General features: G+C 39.7%; 1 protein-coding gene and 1 pseudogene across 1 annotated transcript; one reads left to right on the top strand and one right to left on the bottom strand.

Annotated features, from left to right (window-relative positions):
* Positions 1 to 425: 425 nt before the first annotated feature.
* Positions 426 to 20,892, top strand: SPMIP11 (sperm microtubule inner protein 11). The gene is made up of 4 exons (XM_054591514.1): positions 426 to 504; positions 17,952 to 18,074; positions 20,143 to 20,287; positions 20,748 to 20,892. The coding sequence occupies exons 1-4, from the start codon at positions 426 to 428 to the stop codon at positions 20,890 to 20,892; spliced, it is 492 nt and encodes a 163-aa protein (XP_054447489.1).
* Positions 18,981 to 19,074, bottom strand: LOC129085165 (uncharacterized; annotated as a pseudogene).
* Positions 20,893 to 21,166: the final 274 nt, after the last annotated feature.

Raw genomic sequence — 21,166 nt, 5'->3', positions numbered from 1 at the left:
ATTTGCATACGTTATTTCCTTTAATTATCACACACACCTCCATGAAATAGATACCATCTCCATTTTTTTTTTTTTTAATGAAAAGAAAAATGAGGATTACTCTATTCAAAGTGAGGCAACTAGAATAAGTTGAAACTAAGATTTGAGCCCAGGTCAGTGCTCTTTCTACTCACTGCCTTCTGGAGCTTACAGTATAATAAAACTGGGGGCAAGTAAAAAGATGACTGGCAGTTGATAACTCCATTTTCCTGAAGTTATTTAGCCCACTCCCACTCCAGCTTCATTATGAACCCATAAATCAAGAGACTCTTTAGACAAAGGGAATGTCAATTACAATAATTCATCAGAACATTACCATGGTTACCAAAACACAGAGTTCAGTGCTCCAGCCTGGACCTTCCAGAAGAGGACAGAGAGAAGCTGAGATGGCCTTCTTCAACTTATATCTACTGGGATATCAAAATTCCTTTCGTCACAAGAAAAGGGACACAAGTGAAAAAACAAGTAAGGGGAATATATATAGTAAAGGGCTAGAAGGCCCACTTCTTGGCCATTTCTTTTCCTACTTTGGGTTAGAGATTTATCTCCCAAGATTAACAACTACATTAGTTAAAATTATGGAACAGACAGAGTATCCATTCAGGCTCCCTTTCCTGTCACTTAATTTCCTTATTAAGATACCCAATTTGTTCAACCAAATAAATGTATTCCTTTGCTCATTTAGCCAACATTGATTAAACATCAACTTTGTGCAAGGCTTTATGTTGGTGACTGGGATTACAAAGATGGATAGGATAAGGCCTCTGCCATAAAGTGCCTGACTATCAAATGAAGATAAGTATGCAATGAGAAATTTTGCATTATTGTGTGGGATTAAATTAAATATGGAACGCTATGGAGACACAAAAAGGAAATACCTGATACTGTTAGATTTGAAGTGAGAAGGGGGGATCCTTTAGAGAAGACCTCACACACAACTGCTACTAGAACTGAGTGATTAGAGTTCGAGTAGAAAAGAAAGGAATATGGCACAGATGAAGGAACAAAAACTTGAGTTACGTTATGTAAACACTCAAGTCCTTGGGTACAGATAAATGGCTAAGTAAGCAGATGCTGGGGACAGGCCTTGAAAACTACGCAGGGCCAGCCCCAACAGGTGTGGCTCAGGTAGTTGGGCATCATCCCACAAAGCAAAAGGTCACCAGTTTGATTCCCATTCTGGGCACATACCTGCGTTGCAGGTTCGGTCCCCGGGTCACGGTGCATACAAGAGGCAACTGATCATGTTTCTATCTCACATCGATATTTCTCTGCCTCTCTTCCCCTCTCTAAAAATAACTAAAATCTTTTTTGAAAAAACTAGGCAGAGCCAGATAATTGAAAATGCTGTTAATCATGCTAAGCACTTTAACTTTATAGGGAGCTGTTGAAGGATTTTTAGTTGGCAGTAAGTATCAGATTTGTATTATATCCACAATGCCTAGTAGCGCCTCATACATAATAGAGGTTCAATAAATACAGGGTTGGACAAAAGTAGGTTTATTTTTCCTACCTTGGGTTAGAGATTTATCTCCCAAGATTAACAACTACAGTAGTTAAAATTAGTAGTTGTTAGTATGGAAAAATGTATAATATAAGAGTAAGCTGTGTTTCACGTACTCACAACTGTAAACTTTTGTCCACCCCATACAGTAAATGAATGAGTAAATAATATAGAATGACTAACCAAAACAAGTTAGGGAAGGATTTGCAGGAGATGCGACAATTGATTAAGGTCTCAAAAGATGACTCCTTTGAAAGCACAGAAATGGAGAAGAAAGGATTTTCTGGGCATAATAGAGAGCTCATGAAGGAAATTAAGTATAGGCAGGTACTAAAGCAAAAGTTATATTGGGATGAGGGATGGGGGTTACTGGAAAAGTATAAAGGACAAAGTTAAGATTGTGAAGGACTGATCTTGTATAAGCCTCCATTGGGCATTCTCTGTCCTCTTCCTAGTTCCATTGTAGAAGCTCTGTTTTACATATTCAGCTTCCAGGTGAGACTTATAAAAAGAGTCCCACTGGTGGGCCCTAGGGATCCCTTAATAGCCCTACACCAGCCCTCCTCATTTGCCCCCATTTATCTGGGTCCCAGCATTATGCCATGGGATTACTATTGTCTCCGAATAAGGAGTTCTTCATCCCTTCTCAGAGAAACACACTTGGCCCAACCCACTAATTTCCCTTATTCCAGGCCAAGAGTAGGCCTGTGCTGGCTGCTGCAACCCTATTTGCCCCTACTACATAGGACTTCTCACCATGAGAGAACTAAGTATAAAGCCTGGAATTTTCCTATCCAATTAGTTAAACACTGGTGGACAAGACTTGGTACCAACCCAAAATGGCCTGGGTCTCATTTCTGATCGATTTCTTTTAGGGTAAGCAGAAAGACTTCACTTTATAAAAACTGGGGTCCTCTGTGGGATGAAGAGAAAGTATCCTGATATCATCTGCTTACCCAAGTTTTTTCATTCAGACATCAGAAGCCAGATTCTAGGCTAAATTGCTGGCCTAAAATGTAAGGTTAGAGGGAAGACTGGACATCAAATTTGCCTCCACTAATCCCCTGCTTGCTTCCCCAAACCCCTTCAATTTTATACCCTCTGGTTGCCTCTCAGGATTTGGACAGAAGAGATCCACTTGCTAACTCCTAATTAATCCCTAATTTTGTTGATTCAGATATTTAATAATAACTATTTATTTAGCATGTACTGTGTTCCAGACATTGTGCTGAGAACTCTACATGCATTATTTCATGTAATCCTCTCAGCATTCCTGTGAGGTAGATATTACTATTCCCTTTTTACCAATAAGGAAACAGGCTCAAAGAGGTTAATTTATTTATCCAGGGTCACAGCGATAGAGCCAGAATTCTATTCCAAACTGTCAAACACCTGTGAGCAGACCACTGTAAAAATGATTGATGGTCAGCCTTTCTAGGAAAATCTATTAACCTCTAAACCCTGAAGTTTGAATGTTAGGTGGACTTTACCTAGAGTTATTTAATTTCCTGTTCCCCAACAGATGGTTCTCAAGATTTTCAGGAGCCCACCATTCACTGGAGCTGAATGTAACTCTTTGCTCAGCTAATGGCCAGAATTGTTGACTTTGGGACTTCTTTATTGGAATCAACACCTTGTAACCTTCTCCCAGAGCCCCTGAGCAACTTCCCAAGAGAGTTAGAACACTCTACAATTTTACAGTAGTGTTCTGCAAGAGTATAAAAGAATAACCGGTAGGTTCCTTCGGATCTTTTTCTTTTTTTAAACATGCACACACACTACAGAATCATCATTATGGGGTCCACCTATTATATGCAGGTACCAAAACAATAGTTTGACTTGTTTTCTGTGCTTAAAACTCGAACCTTGCTGGACTTATTAGTAAAAACTCAATGCTAGAAGTTCAACCATATCTTATATCTCCAAATAAAACTACAAACTTTCACGTCTAGGACAAGAAGTTAGTGAAATCACCATTTGACAAGGCAATTAGTTACCACTGATCATCTTTCCAGGAGGCATCTTGAAGTAAATGTGGCCCATCAGACCCTGGAGTGTGGTTCACCTAATCAGTACCCCTAAACTTCTAACCACCAAGTAGGGATCCCTGGTATAAACCAGCCCCTAGACATCAAGGTAGCAAGCTTGGATCAATTAGTAAGTCCTATATAATAAAAGTTAGGTGCAATTACAGTAGAATCTTAGCAAGTAAATAGTTGGTTAGTTCATTTAAATTAAGGGAGATTACAATGTAAATTGGGGAATCAAGGAAAATTATATTTCTTATATATTTTAGTTTCACTGAATATGTATAACTGTAGATTCACCATTTTTTTAATACAGTGCAAATCCCTTTTCTTTGAAATATGTCTACTGATGTATTTTCCCACTCTGTGTATCACCCACAATTTCCATCTGGGTTTATTTAAAGTGGATTCAGGGGTTTGCAAAGCAAACTTACGTTGTAATGATTTTCCTCAAATCTTTTAGTTGTCCCTCTCATGTCTAATCAACAGAAATATTTAAAAGTTACCTTTTACTTTTTTTCAATCCTCATCTAAGGATATGCTTTTTTGTTAATTTTAGAGAGAGAGGGAGAGAGAGAAACATCGATGTGAGAGGGAAACATCAATAGGTGGCCTCCAGCACACACCCTGACTGGAAAATCTAACCTGTAATCTTCTGGTGTTTGAGACAACACTCCAACCAACTGAGCCACCCAGCCAGGGCAAAAGTTATCTTTTTACTTCATTTTCAAAGTATTAAATATGAAGAACAGTGCTAAAAAGGTTTATAATGAAAAATAAGAATTTTCTGCCCTAGTTCTCTCAGCTCCACCCTTCAGAGACAGTCATTTTCACCTATTTAGTTTCTTTTGTACTTCTAAGGAAAAAGTTTACATGCATGTATTGATTTATCTCTTTGTGGTTATAGTATATTGCTTTCCTGATATGACAGTTGAGAATTTAGCTTTCTTATACCATACCCTGCTCTTCCACTCTCCCACCCTTGTTTTTCCAGTTTAGTTATATTAAGCAAAATTTTAAGAATGGCCCCCAATGAAACTTCCTCTTTTATAATCCCTATCCCTTTGAGTGTAGGTGGAATCTCGGAATATAATGGATGACACTCTGGTGATTGTTACTTCATATTGAGAAAAGGAGATTACCTGAGTAGGCCTGACATCACACAATCCCTTTAAAAGCAACATTTTCCCCAACTAGCAGCAAAAGAGGAATTCAGAGATTGGAAGCATAAGTGGGATTTGACACATCATTGCTGCCTTTGAAAATGGAGGGGGCCACATGCCAAGGAATGTGGGTGGCATTTAGGAGCTGAGAGGAGCCTGGCTTACAGCCAGCAAGGCCTGTTTAGATTCCACATATAAGTGAAAACATATGGTGTTTGTCTTTCTCTGTCTGACTTATTTCACTTAGCATAATATCCTCTAGGTCCTTTCATGTTGTCTCAAACAGTAAGATTTCATTCTCTTTTATGGCCAAGTAATATTCCATTGCATATGTATGTATGTGGTCAATTAACTTTTCAACAAGAGTACCAAGACAATTCAATGGGGAAAGAATAGTCTTTTCAACAAATAGTGCTGCATAAACTGGATATCGACATTAAAATAATGAAATTTGACCACACCTCATACCACACGCAAAAATTAACTATGAATTAAAAAATCATAGACATAAATGTAAGAGCTAGAACTTTAAAATTCTTGAAAGACCTTGGATTAAGCAATGATATCTAAGATATGACACCAAAACCAAGCAATAGAATGAAAGCTAAATAAGTTAGACTTCATCAAAATTTTATAAGTTTTTTAAATGTTTGGATTACAAGACAGATTTTAAATAATAAAGTATAAACCATTATTAAGTTAGTAATCATGAGAGAAAATTAAAGCTGTTAAACAGTTATGTGAATAAAAGCTGTGGGCGACTCATAGATACAGAGAACAGACTGACAGAGGGGAGGGAGAGGTAGGCTGGGTGAAAAAAATGAAGGGATTAAGCTAACACAAAACGAACCAAAACACAAAAGACAACCTTCATAGGCATATAACAGTATGGTGAGATTACCAGGAAGAGGTGTAGGGGAAGGAAGAAAAGGGTAAAAGGGAGGGAGGAGATAAAGGATGACGGAAGGAGACTTGAGTTGGGGTGGTAAACACCACAATATACAGATGATGTACTGCAGAATTGTACCACTGAAACCTATATAATTCTATTAACAAATGTCGCCCCCAATAAAGTCAATAAAAAAGTGAAATAAAATCATAAAAAAAGAAATCTGTAAATTTTTAAAAAAGGGAAAGAAAAAGGCTATAGGCCCAGATAATTTTGATAAAATTTTTTCAAAATTTTAAAACAGATAATTCCATTCTTAAAAGCACAGGAAACAGCCCTAGCTGGTGTGGCTCAGTCAGCTGGAGTGTTGTACCACACACTGTATGTTGCAGGTTCAATTCCAGGTCAAGGTGCATACTAGGTTGTGGGTTTATCCAAGGCAACCAATTGATGTTTCTCTCTCTCTCATCAATGTTTTTTTCTCTCTCTCTTACTCTTCCTCTCTATCTGAAATCAATGAAAAAGTGTCATCCAGTGAGGATAAAAAAAGGCACAGAACACAATGAAAATAATTTTATAAAACTAACACAAAACTGATTGAATAATAAAACATAATACAGAACATAGTACAAAAGAAGAACCTGTCGGCCAATGTAAATATAGATGGACAAATCCTACTAACAGGTCAGATTCAAGAATACTTTTAAAATCCTAGACAAGATAAAGCTAATGCAGTTTATCACTACCAAACCAGTATTACCAGAATATTTTAAGATTTTACTTATTTATTTTTAAAGAGAGGGTAAGGGAGGGAGAAGGAGAGGGAGAGAAACCAATTGGTTGCCTGTCACATGCCCACAACTGGGGACCTGGACTGTAACCCGGGTAAGTTCCTTGACCAGAAGTCAAACCACCGACCTTTCCTTCCAGGTCACAGGCCAGTGCTCAAACCATTGAGCCACACCAGGCACGGCAATGTATTGCCAGAAATATTGAAGGACCAGGAGGAGGAGGAGGAAGAAGAGGTAGAAAAAATATGAATAATAAAATGTCAATAACTACATACCTATCAATTATTACTTTAAATGTAAATGGATTAAATGCTCCAATCAAAAGACATAGAGTGGCTGAATGGATAAAAAGCAAGACCAAAGTGTTCATTGATAGATAGATGATTGGATAAAGAAGATATACATACATGCAATGGACTGTTGGAATATTACTTAGCCGTGAAAAAGAATGAAATCTTACCATTTGCAACAACACAGATGGACCTAGAGGATATTCTGCTAACTGAAATAAGTCAGACAAAGACAAACTCCATATAGTTTCATTTACATATGGAATCTAAAAAACAAAATAAACAAAACAGAAAACAAACTCATAGATACAGAGAACAAACTGATGGTTGCCAGGTAGGAGGAGGGTTTGGGGGACTCGGTGAAAAAGGTGTTGGAATTAAGAACTACAAATTGGTAGTTACAAAATAGTCAGAGAGAGGTAAAACAGAGCATAGGAATACGAGGGGAAACCCCCCAAAATGGAATTTATTTATAAAAAAAATAGTGTGTGCTTACATGTTTAAACTTCAGTCACCTTCTAAGTACTCTCCATTTGATGCAATACACCTACTGAGATGTTTTTTTCACTCCTCGAAACAGTTTTTGAACTTGTCAATTTTGATGCCTTTTAGTGTTTCTGCCATTTTGTTTCACCTCTTCCACCCAGCAAAATGTTTCCCCCTTTAAGGACATTTTAGGTCTAGGGAAACAAACAAAAAAAAGTCACTCAGGGCGAGAATAGGTGAATAGGGAGGGTGGAGCATGGGGGTCATGCCATTTTTGGTCAAAAACTGCTGAACATTCAGCTCAGTGTGGGCAGGTGCACTTGTAAATCACCCATCACGAAATGGGCAAACATGCTGAGAGTCTTCAAAAAAAAATTCACTGAAGCCAAAAGCAGACTCTCACACCAATGTCAGCTGGTACATTGACAAAGATGGGTTCCTAGAACACTCACCTAGCGAGGGAAGCCTGTACTTCCCTCCAGAAGATAATCCAGGTGTTTTTTTTGGGGGGCGGGCGTCCTCCAGCATATAGTCAGCAATATTGTAATAGTTATGTATGGTGTCAAGGGGGTAGTATACTTATGAAGGGGATGACTTTGTAAGTTACATAAATGTCTAACCACTATGCTGTACACCTGAAATATATAATACTAATGTCAAATGTAATTAAAAAGTTTAAAAAAAATTTAAGACTATATTAAAGGCAATCATCTACCATCAAGTAGACTTATTCCAAAAATACAATGGTGACTTAATATTAGGGCATAGATTAATATAATACATCACATCTATATGTCAAATTAAAAAGATGTATACAACTATCTCACTAAAAATTAATTTGATATTTAAAAAAATACTTTGTAAATTAAAAAAGGATACTCCTTAGCATAATAAAGACCTCCCAACCTTATATCATATGCAAAAACAAATTCCAGATGTATTAAAGATAAACATAACATATAAAATAAAACTATAGAAGTATTAGAGGAAAACAAAGAATATTTTTACAATCTTAGGGTCATTTTGGAAAATCTTTCCATTAGAACATAAAGCCCAGAAGCCTAATAGAAAAGATTAATAATTTTTACTAAGTAAAAAAATTATAAATTATGTATCAGAAGACATCATAAAGTTAAAAGGCAAGAGACTGAGATAAAATATTTGTTATATATAGATGTGTGGATATATAAACACACGTATATAAACACATATATATTTATGTGTATAATTCATTTATAACAATATTCAGAATATACAAAAAGCTTGTAAGTAAGGCACCAATCCAGATTCCTCTTCTCATCCAAAATCAGGTATTTATTTACTGAGAACTGATTGTACCAGGCACGTGTTAGGTACTGGAAATACAACAGTGACTAACACAGAAAATGAATAAATAAACAAGATACAGATCATAACAAGTGCTGGGAAGGAAATAAGGGAGGAAAGCAATAAATCCAAAGTGATAAATTGCTGGTCAGAGGACCAGGCTCAGCCTGCACAGTGCTTTTTTAAAAAATTTGGACCAACATTTAAAAATCAGGAGATTTTATGTAAAGCCTCCATTTCTAACTTCTCTTTAAAAAATTAGAACTAGCCACACTGGCCCTAAATTCCCACATGACCACAAACAGCCAGAGCAAAGTAGCACCTGCTCTTTCAGGTGAGTTTCTTACTCAGTTTGTTTTACTCAAAAACATTATCTGCCTGGCTCTTTCAGGCAACTCAGTTTGCAGATAACCATGATAGAGAATAACTTTGGAAGGCCCACTTTATAGACAGTGATCACGGAGGTAGTATTTGAGCAACACCTAAAGAATCAGAACAAGCCAGCCATGTGTAGAGCTTAGACTAGATTTTCATCTCTAGAACAAATTTCAAAATCTAGAGCAGTTCAAGGCCAAAACTATAGCAAAGCACATCCACCTCCCACTTTGATTCATTGCTTTCACTGCATCCCAGCAAGATGCCTGTTACTCATCTCGCACTTCTGACATGCCATTTTATTGTGCACATCTGAAACATATATATACTCTGTCCATCATCCATGACCTCATAACAAAAAGAAACTTACAACAATATTTCTGATCATACTACCCTTTCCACAAAGACATTCAGGCAACCTGGCTACCCTTGCCAAATTTGGCCTCAACCATGTCATTCAGACTTCTGCCTGAAAATTCCGTTCAATAGGAATGAGGAACACCATGATGGGAAACTTGTTTCATATCTTTCTATTACTTTAGAATTAGTTTGGGAAATTCATAAGGAAGGAAGGGAGATGATGGGTAAAAGTCAGCATTCTATTTGGCTCCTAGCAAGGCCACATCCACCTGACTCGCTCATCTTTCTAATCCCAATTTCTACATTAATTCAAGAAACCCATAGTCCCTAACTTTACGCTTATCCTTAGTTCCACAACCCAAATGATCTTGCAGGACTCTAATTTTTAACCCACACTTATCTTCAGAATGATTCTCTGGCCCCACTCTCTTTGTAGCTGATTTCACCGTGTTAATACATTCACTCAAGTGGTTTGATCCTTTCTGTCCACCAGTGCTAGCTCTTCAAACCTGTTCTCTGTGCTCAAATCAACCACACTCTTACCTGGCCCCTCAACTAGGGCTTTAATAGCAGCCATAAAATAAGCCTGTTAATATTGACACTTTTCATTCTTAACACTGTAACTAGAATGATATTTTGAAGTCATTCACAATTTCTCTTTGAAGATAGGTTTTTTTTTTCTTCTAGTAAATGTTGAGTGTATTAGCATTCAACTCAAAAAGTCCCCGCCAAAGCTTCCCTTATTATAATCATAATGAAAACTCAGAGGTGAGTCACCACATGTAACTAAATATTTGGCGAGTCCCTGCCTCCTTCTTTTCTCCTCCTGCCAATAAAGAACCAAAATAGAAAAACGAAAGAAAAAAACAGGGTGTGGGAAGCATACTTTGGTCTATCCCCAACTTCAGAAACTCAGTTTTATCAGGTACCCAAAATTTTTCAGATTCAGGAGCTAAATCACGGTAAGCAAATTCAGAGTACCTCAGTTTCCTCACTTGTAAATGGAGATAATAATGCCTTTCTTATAGATTTTCTGTGGAGAGTACATAAAATAATGTATGTAATACATCTAAGATCTAGTACATGGAACTATACAACAAATGATTGGAAGAAAAGTTCTAAACCATAATATGTAAGTTACTATTTATTGTACATGTGGAATATATATACCTTTCCTATAACTGGAATATCTTTGTCTACTTCTCAAGACATATTTGCCAGAATAAACCTGGGAAGGAACATTTTTATCTGTAAGATTCCTTGAGAAGAAAAATATTCTGGCTGGCTTCACAGGATATTTCGTCCAGGCCCTTAAAGAGCCTCCTGACTACAGCTACACCTGACCAGTGACTAGAACTCTCATGTCCACCAATCAATGGATCCCTGCTCCTCCCAGGCTCACCCTTCCTCATCCTCATACTGGTTGCCCCTGCAAGTTCAGCCTAGCTTCCAGAGCTCATTCACCTGATGCCCAAGTCCCTTAAGTATCTAAACTTTCCCTTCTCTGTCTCGCCCAGGAGAACATGGCCCTATATTAGTCCTTTCCTTTTCTGAATGCGTCTACCTGCTTTGAACCCTGCTCTCCTGTCTACTCTTATCATTTCACCTGGACACTTCTCTTGGTCCAGGAGTGTCCTGGTCTTGATTTCAGACAAATTAATTCTTATCTGGTCCTTTGCTGAGATAACTCCCTTGTCTCATTATATGAAAATCATTGGTCAAGCTAGACCTTATCCAAACACAAATATATACTCATTGCTCACTGACAGAAGTTTCAGTGGCAAATTGATGGGGGTAGGTGATAGAAGAGATTATGCTTGTTCTTGTCTGGAGACAAATGACCTCTCCCTGCCAGACTCTCCAGCGGCAGCCCTCTAGCCACAGATGCAATGACATCCAAGCTATGCACATCCAAAGGGCCTCACTCCATCTTCCTCTACTGCTGCCTTTATTATTCCTCTTCCCAGAGGAATTCACTAACTAGTCCTCAGAGTTGCTCTTACTTCCACTTCCAAATGAATCTCTTCAAAGAATAACTAAGTCTCAAATCTCTGGTAAAAACTGAGCACATCTACCTTGCATTATCATTTCCTGGATCTTGTCAGAGAAAGTAATTGGAGGTTTTCTCCACCTTGGCTGGGATGTCCTCTGCTCAGTCTCCTAGGTCTCCTGGCCTCTCCAGCTGCAGGTTCAGTGACTCACCTGTTAGGACACAGCAAGGGATGCCATTCTTAGACTCCAGCAGAGGGCACTGTAGTTCTGGCTTTTCCAACACAAGCAGGAAATCAGCCAAGAATGAATTGGCCAAAGCCTCTGAGCCACCCTGCCTTTCCAAATGGATAGACCTACTATCGCTATAGAAACGCATCTTTGAAACAACCCATATGTTGGGTAGCTGCTGCAGACCAGCATCCCCTATCTGTCTGAAACTGGAGGGGAGAGGGACTCAAGCTACTCGTAACTACAATCATCCAAAGCCTAGAGAATGAGCACCTTCAGGGAGGGTGACTGACTGTAATGCAGCAGACAGGCCACTTTTCCCCCTTTGGCTCAGTCTTGTCCCACTGGTCTTACCCACTGGAACTGATCCAGTCCACTGCAGAGAGGCCACCAGGTTCCTGTCATCTCTGGTCCCTGATGCTGGCCATAGGAAATGATATTGCACATTTCAGTGGAGCTCAGGAAGCCAGGGTTCTGCCTCTAGATCAAAGTAATGATATCATGTCCCCAAGCCAATTCAGGGCTGCTCTGGGGTGAGCAAGATACCCTTAACAACACCCCCACTGAGCTGTATGTAAGGGACCCCATCAAGAGGCTAGTTCTTTCTGTCCATGTTTTCTTGTAGTCCTTGGTCTTTCCTGGACACTCTGATTAGGTTATTTCATTAGTCAGTTTGCCGCAGTGGGTAAGAGTATGGGCTCTGGAACCAAACTGCTTGGGTTAAAGTCATGTCTCTGCCATATGCTAGTTATGTGACTTTGGAGAAATTACTGAATTTCTCTGGGCCTCTGTTTTCCTATTTGTAAAATAAGATAATAATAGTACCTACCTTCTATAGTTGTGCTGAGCACATTCACTAAGTATTAGCTTTTTCATTGTTATCTCTCCATGCAGGGGTGTCCAACCCAAAGCCCAAGGGCCACATGGGGTCCAGGATGGCTATGAATGTGGCCCAACACAAAATTGTAAATTTACTTAAAACATTTTTTTTGCTCATCAGTTTTCATTAGTTTTTGTGTATTCAATGTGTGGTCCAAGACAACTCTTCTTCTTCCAGTGGAACCCAGAGATGCCAAAGGGTTGGGCACCCTCGGGAGTCTAGAAGGTCCACATAGTCTACTTTAGGTCAGCAGTCTGTAACCAGCAGCATGCCTCTCTGTTATTTCACCCCCCATCTACTTTCCCTGTGTTTGGGACTGAGCAAGAGCACCACTCTGAGGAACATATTTTTGGACATGGAAGCAAAGAACTCCCCCATATGTTAAATGTGCCCTGCGGATTGGTCTGGTTCCCTGGACTCTTGCTCCTGTCCACTTCCTCCTAAAATACTGGCAATTTCTTTGTATCAGGGAAGACAATAAGGGCAAGACAGCCTTCCAAACACACACCAGTCAATTTCAACCCATTTTAATGTCCAAGCCAACTTCAAGGGATTCATGCCCAGCATTGGATATGGCCTGCTGGAGAGGTTTCATTTGTTATGTACAATACTACAACATTTCCCTCACACTGATCTTATATGATTTTACAGTCAGGGTGGTGCTATTCTGTTTGCAGTAACACCAAGTTTAAGACAAATGCAAGTAATGAGTGTTAGATATTATCACCACTATGTACTAAACATCCGAACAGGCAGGCAAGTACCCTAACCTGGAAGTCAGAATTCTGGGAGCAACTAAGGTACACACATTTTAAAAATTCTTCAACCTGTCAATATTGTGGCCAATCAGCGCCAGTTCCAAATAACAGAGGCAATGAGCAAAGTAGCAGATAACTAAGATTTTGTGATGATGTCAGCGGCCCTGGGAAGCCTATAATATTGACAAATCTGCAACATTATTTAGGATGAGTGAAAATCCACTCAAGTACTTTTGCACCATTCTCAGGTGTCCTTTACAGTCCATTCAAAGCATTAAGTGTGGTCTTACAGCAACTCCCATTTCATGGCCCAATACTAGAAGAAACGGTTTAGGGTACTCCATATCTATTAGCCCCCAAAACTGTATGAAGCATGTCATGGTATCAGCTGAGTGGATGAAAAATGTTTGTTATACCATCTACCACCGAAATGATGGATTCTACTACCTTGCCCTGCAGAGCTTGCTTATAAAGGGCTCAGTGCATTCCTCTACCCAAAACATACTCTTTCACAGTGTCTATGGCATGATTCTTACCTCCCCCTCACCACACTTCACCCTAGGTAGCTTCTAATCCTGGAAGTTTGGGGAAGCTACGATTACCAAAAATTATCTTCCAGCCTGCCAAAAACTGATGTGGGAAGTATGTCAACTAGGGCTCGAAACAGAAGGAAGGCATCCAAGTGGATAGTATTGCCCAGCATGCCTCCAAGCACACAAGAACTATCCATATGGAAAGCTGGGAATCTACTATTTGGAAAATGAGATAATAGAGATCATCAGACTATACCCTGAAAGACAATCAGTCTGAGGGCAGATGAAGATCCCCCAATGTCACCTGCACTCACACCAATAGTTACTCATAGTCCAGGCCCCATTGCCCTCAGTTTATATCTACATAGCCATGAACATTCTACCATCTACTACTTGCCCAAAAATCAAGCCATCAAATTCAAATGACACTGGCTCCAGGAACTAGCCCCTGTCATTGCTGTAACCTGTGATGAGGCACAGATCAGCCCCCTGGTTCAGTTCAGGTTTCCAGGACTCTCTACTCTACTACCTCTCCAAGTCCTCAACTGTCTGTATACTGAGGGGATTGAAACAGTGTCCCACTCTGGCAGTGTCATTATCTCAAAGAATACTAAAGGACAGCTCCATAGGAGTGCAAATGGGAGGGAGGAGGGAAAGAGGGAGTGGGGCCAAGCTAGGAAGAAGGGGGAAAGCGGCAGCTAGGGAATAACTCTAGAAAGGAAGAGGAATCCCCATCCTCCACCAGAGGTGAGGCAGCGGTTTCAACAATTTCCAGAGAGAATGGCCAACTTCCAGCAGAACATGAATTTATTAGAAGAATATTAGTGGGGTTATATTGAACTAAAAAGCTTCTGCATAGCAAATGAAGCAACAAAATGAAAATACAACCTGCAGATGAGAGAGAATATTTGCAAGAGAACATTTGATAAAGGGTTGATAACCAAAATATATAACTCTTGTAACTCAATAACAAAAAAAAACAAAAAAAAAATCTGGTTAAAAATGGACAAAGGAACTGAAAAGACATTTCTCCAAAGAAGACACACAAATGGCCAACAGGCATATTAAATGATACTCAACATGATTAATCATCAGGAAAATGCAAACTGAAAACATGGTGAGATAATACCTCATACATGTTCAAAGTGGTTAGTGTATTTAAAAAAAGAAAGAAAAAGGTAAGTGTTGGTGAAGACGCGGAGAAAAGGAAACCCTCATGCACTGTTGGTGGGAATGTAAATTGGTGCAGCCAATATGGGAAACAGTATGGAAGTTCCTCCAAAGAATTAAAAATAGAACTATTTTTAATAGTAGATCCAGCAGTTCTGGTTCTGGATATATATCCAAAGGAATTGAAATAAGGATCTCAAATTGATATCTAACTCCCATCTTCATTGCATTATTCACAATCCCAAGACATGGAAGCAACATAAATGTCCATAATGCATGGATAAAGAAAATGTAGTATACGTATACAGTGGAAATCCTGCCATTTGCAACAATGTGGATTAACCTGGAAGACATTATGTTGAATGAAATAAGCCACACATGGAAGGATACTACATGATTCCACTTATATGAGGAATCTAAAATAATGAACTCATAGGAGCAGAGAATAGAATGGTGGTTGCCAGTTGCAAGAGGGAAGGATGAAGGTGGAGACAGCAGTCAAAGAGTACAAGTTTCAGTTATACAAGGAAAGTCTGGAGATTTACTCCACAGCATAGAGCATATACTTAATACTGTATTACATACTTAAAAATTTGCTAAGAGGGTAAATCTTGTTAAATGTTCTTAGCACAAAATAATAACAATAAAGAGGGTGGAAGACAATCTCTGGAAGGGATGGATGTTTATGGTATAGATTGTAGTGATGGTTTCACAGGTGTGCACTTATCTCCAAACTCATGAAGTTGTACATATTAAATACATGTACATATTAAATATGTACAACTTTTTATGTCAATTATATAATAAAGTAGTTTAGTTGTAGAAGGAACAGAGAAACAAGCTTCATGAATAGTAACCAGAAACTTCGTTAAGAATCATACTGCAGACCTGGTTGGGCAGAGACACCACGGCATTCAATGCGAGGGCAGGCGCTGCTGGCACCGAGGATGCTGGGCCCTGCATAATGCTCTAGAAACAAGTATAGCTTCGCAGTTGCAACTTCCCATCAACAGAAAAATACTTTACATGTCCCTGCTTCTTTGCAGTCTCATCTTTGATTCAAAAGCTGGAACAGATGTATTTGATTGGCCTAGCCAAATTCTTTACCCATGCCTAGCTGCAAGAAAAGCTAAGTATCTTAGTCCAGCGATTTTCAACCTTTTTCATCCCATGGCACACATAAACTAATTACAAAGGTTCTGTGGCACACAAAAAAACTTTTGCCAATCTGACAAAAATAGGTATAATTTTGATTCATTCACACCAGACAGTGTTGTGTTGGCTATTGCCATTCTTTTTATTTGATAATCTAAGGCAAAAAGAGGTCAGTGCCCCTGACTAAATAGTTAGGTATTCCATGTTTTAAAAATTCTTGCAGCATACAACTTGAAAATCACTGTCCTAGCCTACTATAGCGAAATACCGTAGACTGGGTGGCTTACAAACAACAGAAATCTCTCACAGTTCTGGAGGCTGAAATCCAAGATCAGGGTGCCAGCATGGTCGGATGAGGACCCTCTTCTAGGTCGCAGACTTCCCTTTGTGCCCTCACATTGAGGAAGGGGTAAGGGAGATCTCTCAGGCCTCTTATTTAATTCTTAACTGAATTTATTGGGGTGATATTGGTTAATAAAATTATATAGGTTTCAGGTGTACAATCCTGTAACACATCATCTGTATATTGAATTGTGTGTTCACCACCTCAATTCCAAGTCTCCTTCCATCACCATTTATCCCCCCTATACTCTCTTCTACATTCCCCCACCCCCCTTCCCCTCTGGTGATCACCATGCTGTTGTCCATGAGTTGTGTTTTTTTCTTACTCCTCTCACTTTTTTCACCCAGTCCCACAACTCCCCCTCTCCTCTGACAGCTGTCAGTCTGTTCTCTATGAGTCTGTTTCTATTTTGTTAGTTCATTTTGTTCATTAGCTTCCACAAATGAGTGAAATTGTATGGTACTTATCTTTCTCTGACTTATTTCACTTAGAATATTGCTCTCCGGGTGGGTCCAATCATGCTGTCACAAAGTGTAAAATTTCCTTTTTTTTATGGTCTCAGGCCTCTTTTATTTTTTTATTATTTTAATCCTCACCTGAGGGCATGCTTATTGATTTTAGAGCATGAGGAATGGAGGGAGAGAAACATCAATTGATTGCCTCTTATAATGTGCCCCAACAGGGGACTGTGGACTGACCTGCAAACTAGGCACGTGCCCTGACCTGGAATCAAATCCACCACCTTTCAGTTTACAGGTCACTGCTTCAACGAACAGAGCCGCACAGGGCCAGGGGTTAGACCTCTTTTGTAAGGGCACTAATCCCATTGATGAGGGCTCTGCCATCATGACTTAATCACCTCCCAAAGCCCCCACCTCCAAATACCATCACCTTAGGCATTAAGTTTTCAACATATGAATTTGGGGGAGGACATAAACATTCAGACCATAGCACTGGGTAAGGAAGATGTGGATTTTCCTCAGAGGGGATTCCCAAACCCTCAAAAGAATAGTAGATCTACACTGCACTACTCTTCCCTACCACACCCTGCCCTGCCCTGCCCTGCCCTACACTACACTAAGCCCATTCCCTACTGCTCTCCACTTCCCCCTGCACTAATCAGGCTCCAAATCAACAGCAAGCTGAGTCCTCCCTCATGCTTCTAACACTTGCTATCTTGCTGCCTGAATTGCTCTTCCTGATACTACCATGTTCCACTTCTTCTTAACCTCTAACACTTATAGCTCAAACACAACTTCCCCTATTAGGCCAATTAAAGCTCTACAAATATGCCAGTCCCAGAAAAGGAGTGTCTATCTAACAACACGTCTTTTTTTTTAATCCTACACCAATCCTAAGTATCTGTCTATATCTTAATGCCAGCAGGAGGCCACTCAAAACCCAGGAGTCAGGGAGGACTAAGAGGAGTGGTGAAGGAGGTCTCTTGATCAGTGGGTTCTCCCTCCCTTCCCTCTGTCACAGACATTGTGATTGGACTCCTGAGATCCCAAGAATCAAAAATCAGACTTGAGTGGCTAGGAGAGTTCCCCGCCATATGCCTGATTGGCATGAACACTAGAGACTCAGAGAATCAAATAGCCCCATTTGTCAAGTACTCAGTTCAGGTCTGCTGTCATTTCAGACCATAAGGAACTGGTGTCCATGAGGCTTCCCCCAATTAACTCAGAAGATGGGAATTATTCTGTGCACCAGAATAGCCATACAAGGTACCACACAGCTGTCAGGAAGATGTTGTTAAAGACATGTAAGTATCTTTGAGGGGTTTCTGTCTGAGTTCTAAATAATGGCTGGAATGAGGTGGGGCATGGTTCTGGGACAGAAAAAAAGAGCCAAGAAAAGAGACTGAGAAGACAAGGGAGAAAGTAGATCTGAGTGGTGGAGTGAGCAAGATAAAAGTTGAACCAGACTTGGAAGCACAAAATCCAGGTTTGAGTCCAGTTCTGCCTCTTTTAAATATTACTTATCTTTAATTAATCTGCTTCCTCATCCATTAAAAAAACAAAAACAAAAAAAACAAGCCCTGGCCTGGTGGCTCAGTTGGTCAGAGCATCGTCCAGATATGCCAAGGTTGCCAATTCAATGCCTGGTCAGGGTACATACAAGCAGCAACCAATGAATACCTAAATAAGTGGAACAACATATCAATGTTTCTCTCTCTTTCACCGTCCCTCCCTCCTTTCCTCCCTTTCTCTCTTTGACTCTAAAATTTTTAAATGCTGGGAAGAAAGAAAAAAAAGAAAAAAGGAACAGAAAATGCCTGCTCTACCAATCTTACAGAATTGTTATGAGGATCAAACCAAAATGAGACAACTTAGGAAAGTACTTGTGTATTATTATGTGCTATGCCTGTGAGGAGTGGTAGACCAAGTACTAGCTTAGGAATTTAAACTGAGTTTAAGTTCAAACAAGTCATGTGACCTTAAGAAAGTTCCTTTAAACACTTACCTGCTCTGGACCATCTGGAAATGGGAATAATACTCTAGCATTGCATGAAAGTTAGAGAAAATGTACATTTTAAAAAGCATTTAGGACAAACTACTGATATGATAATTTATAGGCATCTCCAGGAATTATGCTATATAAAGAAAGCCAATCTCTAAAAGATCACATACTGTATGGTGCTGATTATATAGCATTCTTTTTTTTTTTTTTCAATATGGGCTGCTTCACAGATTTGTGTCATCCTTGCTAATCATCTCTGTATTGTTCCAATTTGAGTATATGTGTGCTGCCAAAGCAAGCACTATAACATTCTCAAGAAAACAAATTATGGAAATGAAGAAATGATTATTGATTACTAAGTGCAGGGGTTAGGGGTCGGAGGAAGTAGCTATAAAAAACTCCAGGATCATGTAGTGATGGAGCTGTTCTCTAACAGTATGTTAATACCATGGCTGTAATATCGTGCAGTAGTTTTCCAGGATGTCACCATTAGGGGGAAATGGGCGAAGGCACATGGGACCTCTGTGTATCATGTCTTATAACTGTGTGTGAATCTATAATTATCTCAAAATTAAAGTTTAATTTAAAAAACCATAATGCTTTCATAAAATAAAGAAGACATACATGAAGAAGTATCTAAGAGTTATTTCTAATAGCAAAACTTTTTAAAAGCTTATTATTGATTAATAGGAAAACGACTAAATCAAAAGTGGTATATTAGGGATTTTTAAAATGTTGACTATAAAGACTATACGCCCAGATTATTAGGCTTTATTTCTAAATTTTTTAAATATAGAAATTTTATACAGTGGTATAATTACTTTACCCAAATAGTGAAAATACAAAAAAAATAAGTCTGATAGCCTTTCAAAATTTTAAGAACATCTCTAATTCATTTAGAAAATGATAGATACTTGATAAATATCTATAAACAGTACGTAAACATGAGGTAGTTATGTTTGCTAAGTTTCAGAGATTTGACTGAACAAAGGAGGGAAGTATGTCAGAGAGAAGGGATGGCAATGAGGATAATTAAGCCTGCATTAAAAGAAAAAGAACCTGTGGACCCATCTTGCACATTTCCCAAGTTGAGTTGATCACTTCTTTTCCACACTCTTAGCACTTGGGGAAAGCTCTCTTGGAGACAGCCTTAGTAGCAGCAGGAAGAACAAAAACTGATTCAACTTGACCATGAAGGGTGTGAGATGCTGGAATCCGGAAGTAAAGCTGGGTGTGGTGACCAAATTCTTAGGGCTTCTCAGCACCTGGTCAGGCCCAGTTGCTAGGCTGAGCTTTTGCTGCCCTGAGGCACAAAAAGGAGTAGAGAACTAAAAGAAATTGGATAACCTGTTCTTCCCCAAAACTTTCAGTCCCCAATCAAGTCTTCAGAGTCCCCTTGACTGATGCTCAGAACTTCAGCTTCTGGAGGTCCCACGATCCAGGAGTGCGCCCAGAGGAAACCATGCCATGGATCCGGGGCCCTCGCCACTGCCTCATTAAAAGCCCGATGACCAGGTTAGGTTGGGAGGGGTGAAATGGGGAGACCAAGGGAAATACTCCCTCCCCTCACTTAAATTCTTACAGACTGTTTCATCTCTACTCAGAGTTAGGGAATAGAAGAAGTGGTTTGGGTCTTACCAGTGAAAGCTGACCCCAGAAATTGGGCAGCGGTAACACATTCAAAGGAGTTACAGATTTGTATGTCTGTGTTTCGCCTTGTGGATATGACTTCTCAGCAGGCACAAATGTCTATAGCATTCCTGTGGGACCCGAGGAGTGTGTGTTCCCTTCCTTGCTGCCTGCCCACCCTCCAGCCGCCATCCATGGGAGTAGCCCTACGTCCCCGACACTACCCATGCCCATTCTGCCCGAAGGCAGTCTCAGGAGCTATGTCTACAGATCCCCACCACACAGACACATGCACGCACGCATTCCAGCCTGGTCTGGCTGAATCTGAAACCTTCTCTTTTTTCAGGCTTATGGACCACTCTATCCTCAATGACAGAATCTTCCGTCTGTATTTGAGCAGGATGTGTTTGCGGAAGGACAGGATAGGCTGTGGAAGAAGGACAAAGAAGGGGAAAGAGGAAGAAAGTGTGCTGGTTCCGATGGCTGACTAATGGGAGGAGGGGATTGAAAAAGCAGAGTAAACATTAGATTGGACTAAAAGTCACTTGTATGCACTGAAAGTGAGGGCGAGCGAAATTATCCCAATGCCCAAATTCCTGTGAGATCAGGTATGTGAGAGGCTCCTGAAGCAGCCAGAACTTGACGTTTGCTTTGGGAGGGGCCAGGGCACCAGAAAGATCACCACGGGGGCTCCTAACCTTGTGTGTGGAAGAGGCCAGAGTAACAAATCTAGGAAGGCACACTGATGGATCTGCACGATGCTGA

This window comes from Pteronotus mesoamericanus, unplaced genomic scaffold (assembly GCF_021234165.1).
Source record: "Pteronotus mesoamericanus isolate MK-2021 breed Mesoamerican mustached bat unplaced genomic scaffold, CSHL_Meso_final scaffold_21, whole genome shotgun sequence".
Taxonomy (NCBI): Eukaryota; Metazoa; Chordata; class Mammalia; order Chiroptera; family Mormoopidae; genus Pteronotus; species Pteronotus mesoamericanus.
The sequence above is the reverse complement of the archived record's forward strand: the minus strand, read 5'-3'. Positions and strand labels throughout refer to the sequence as shown.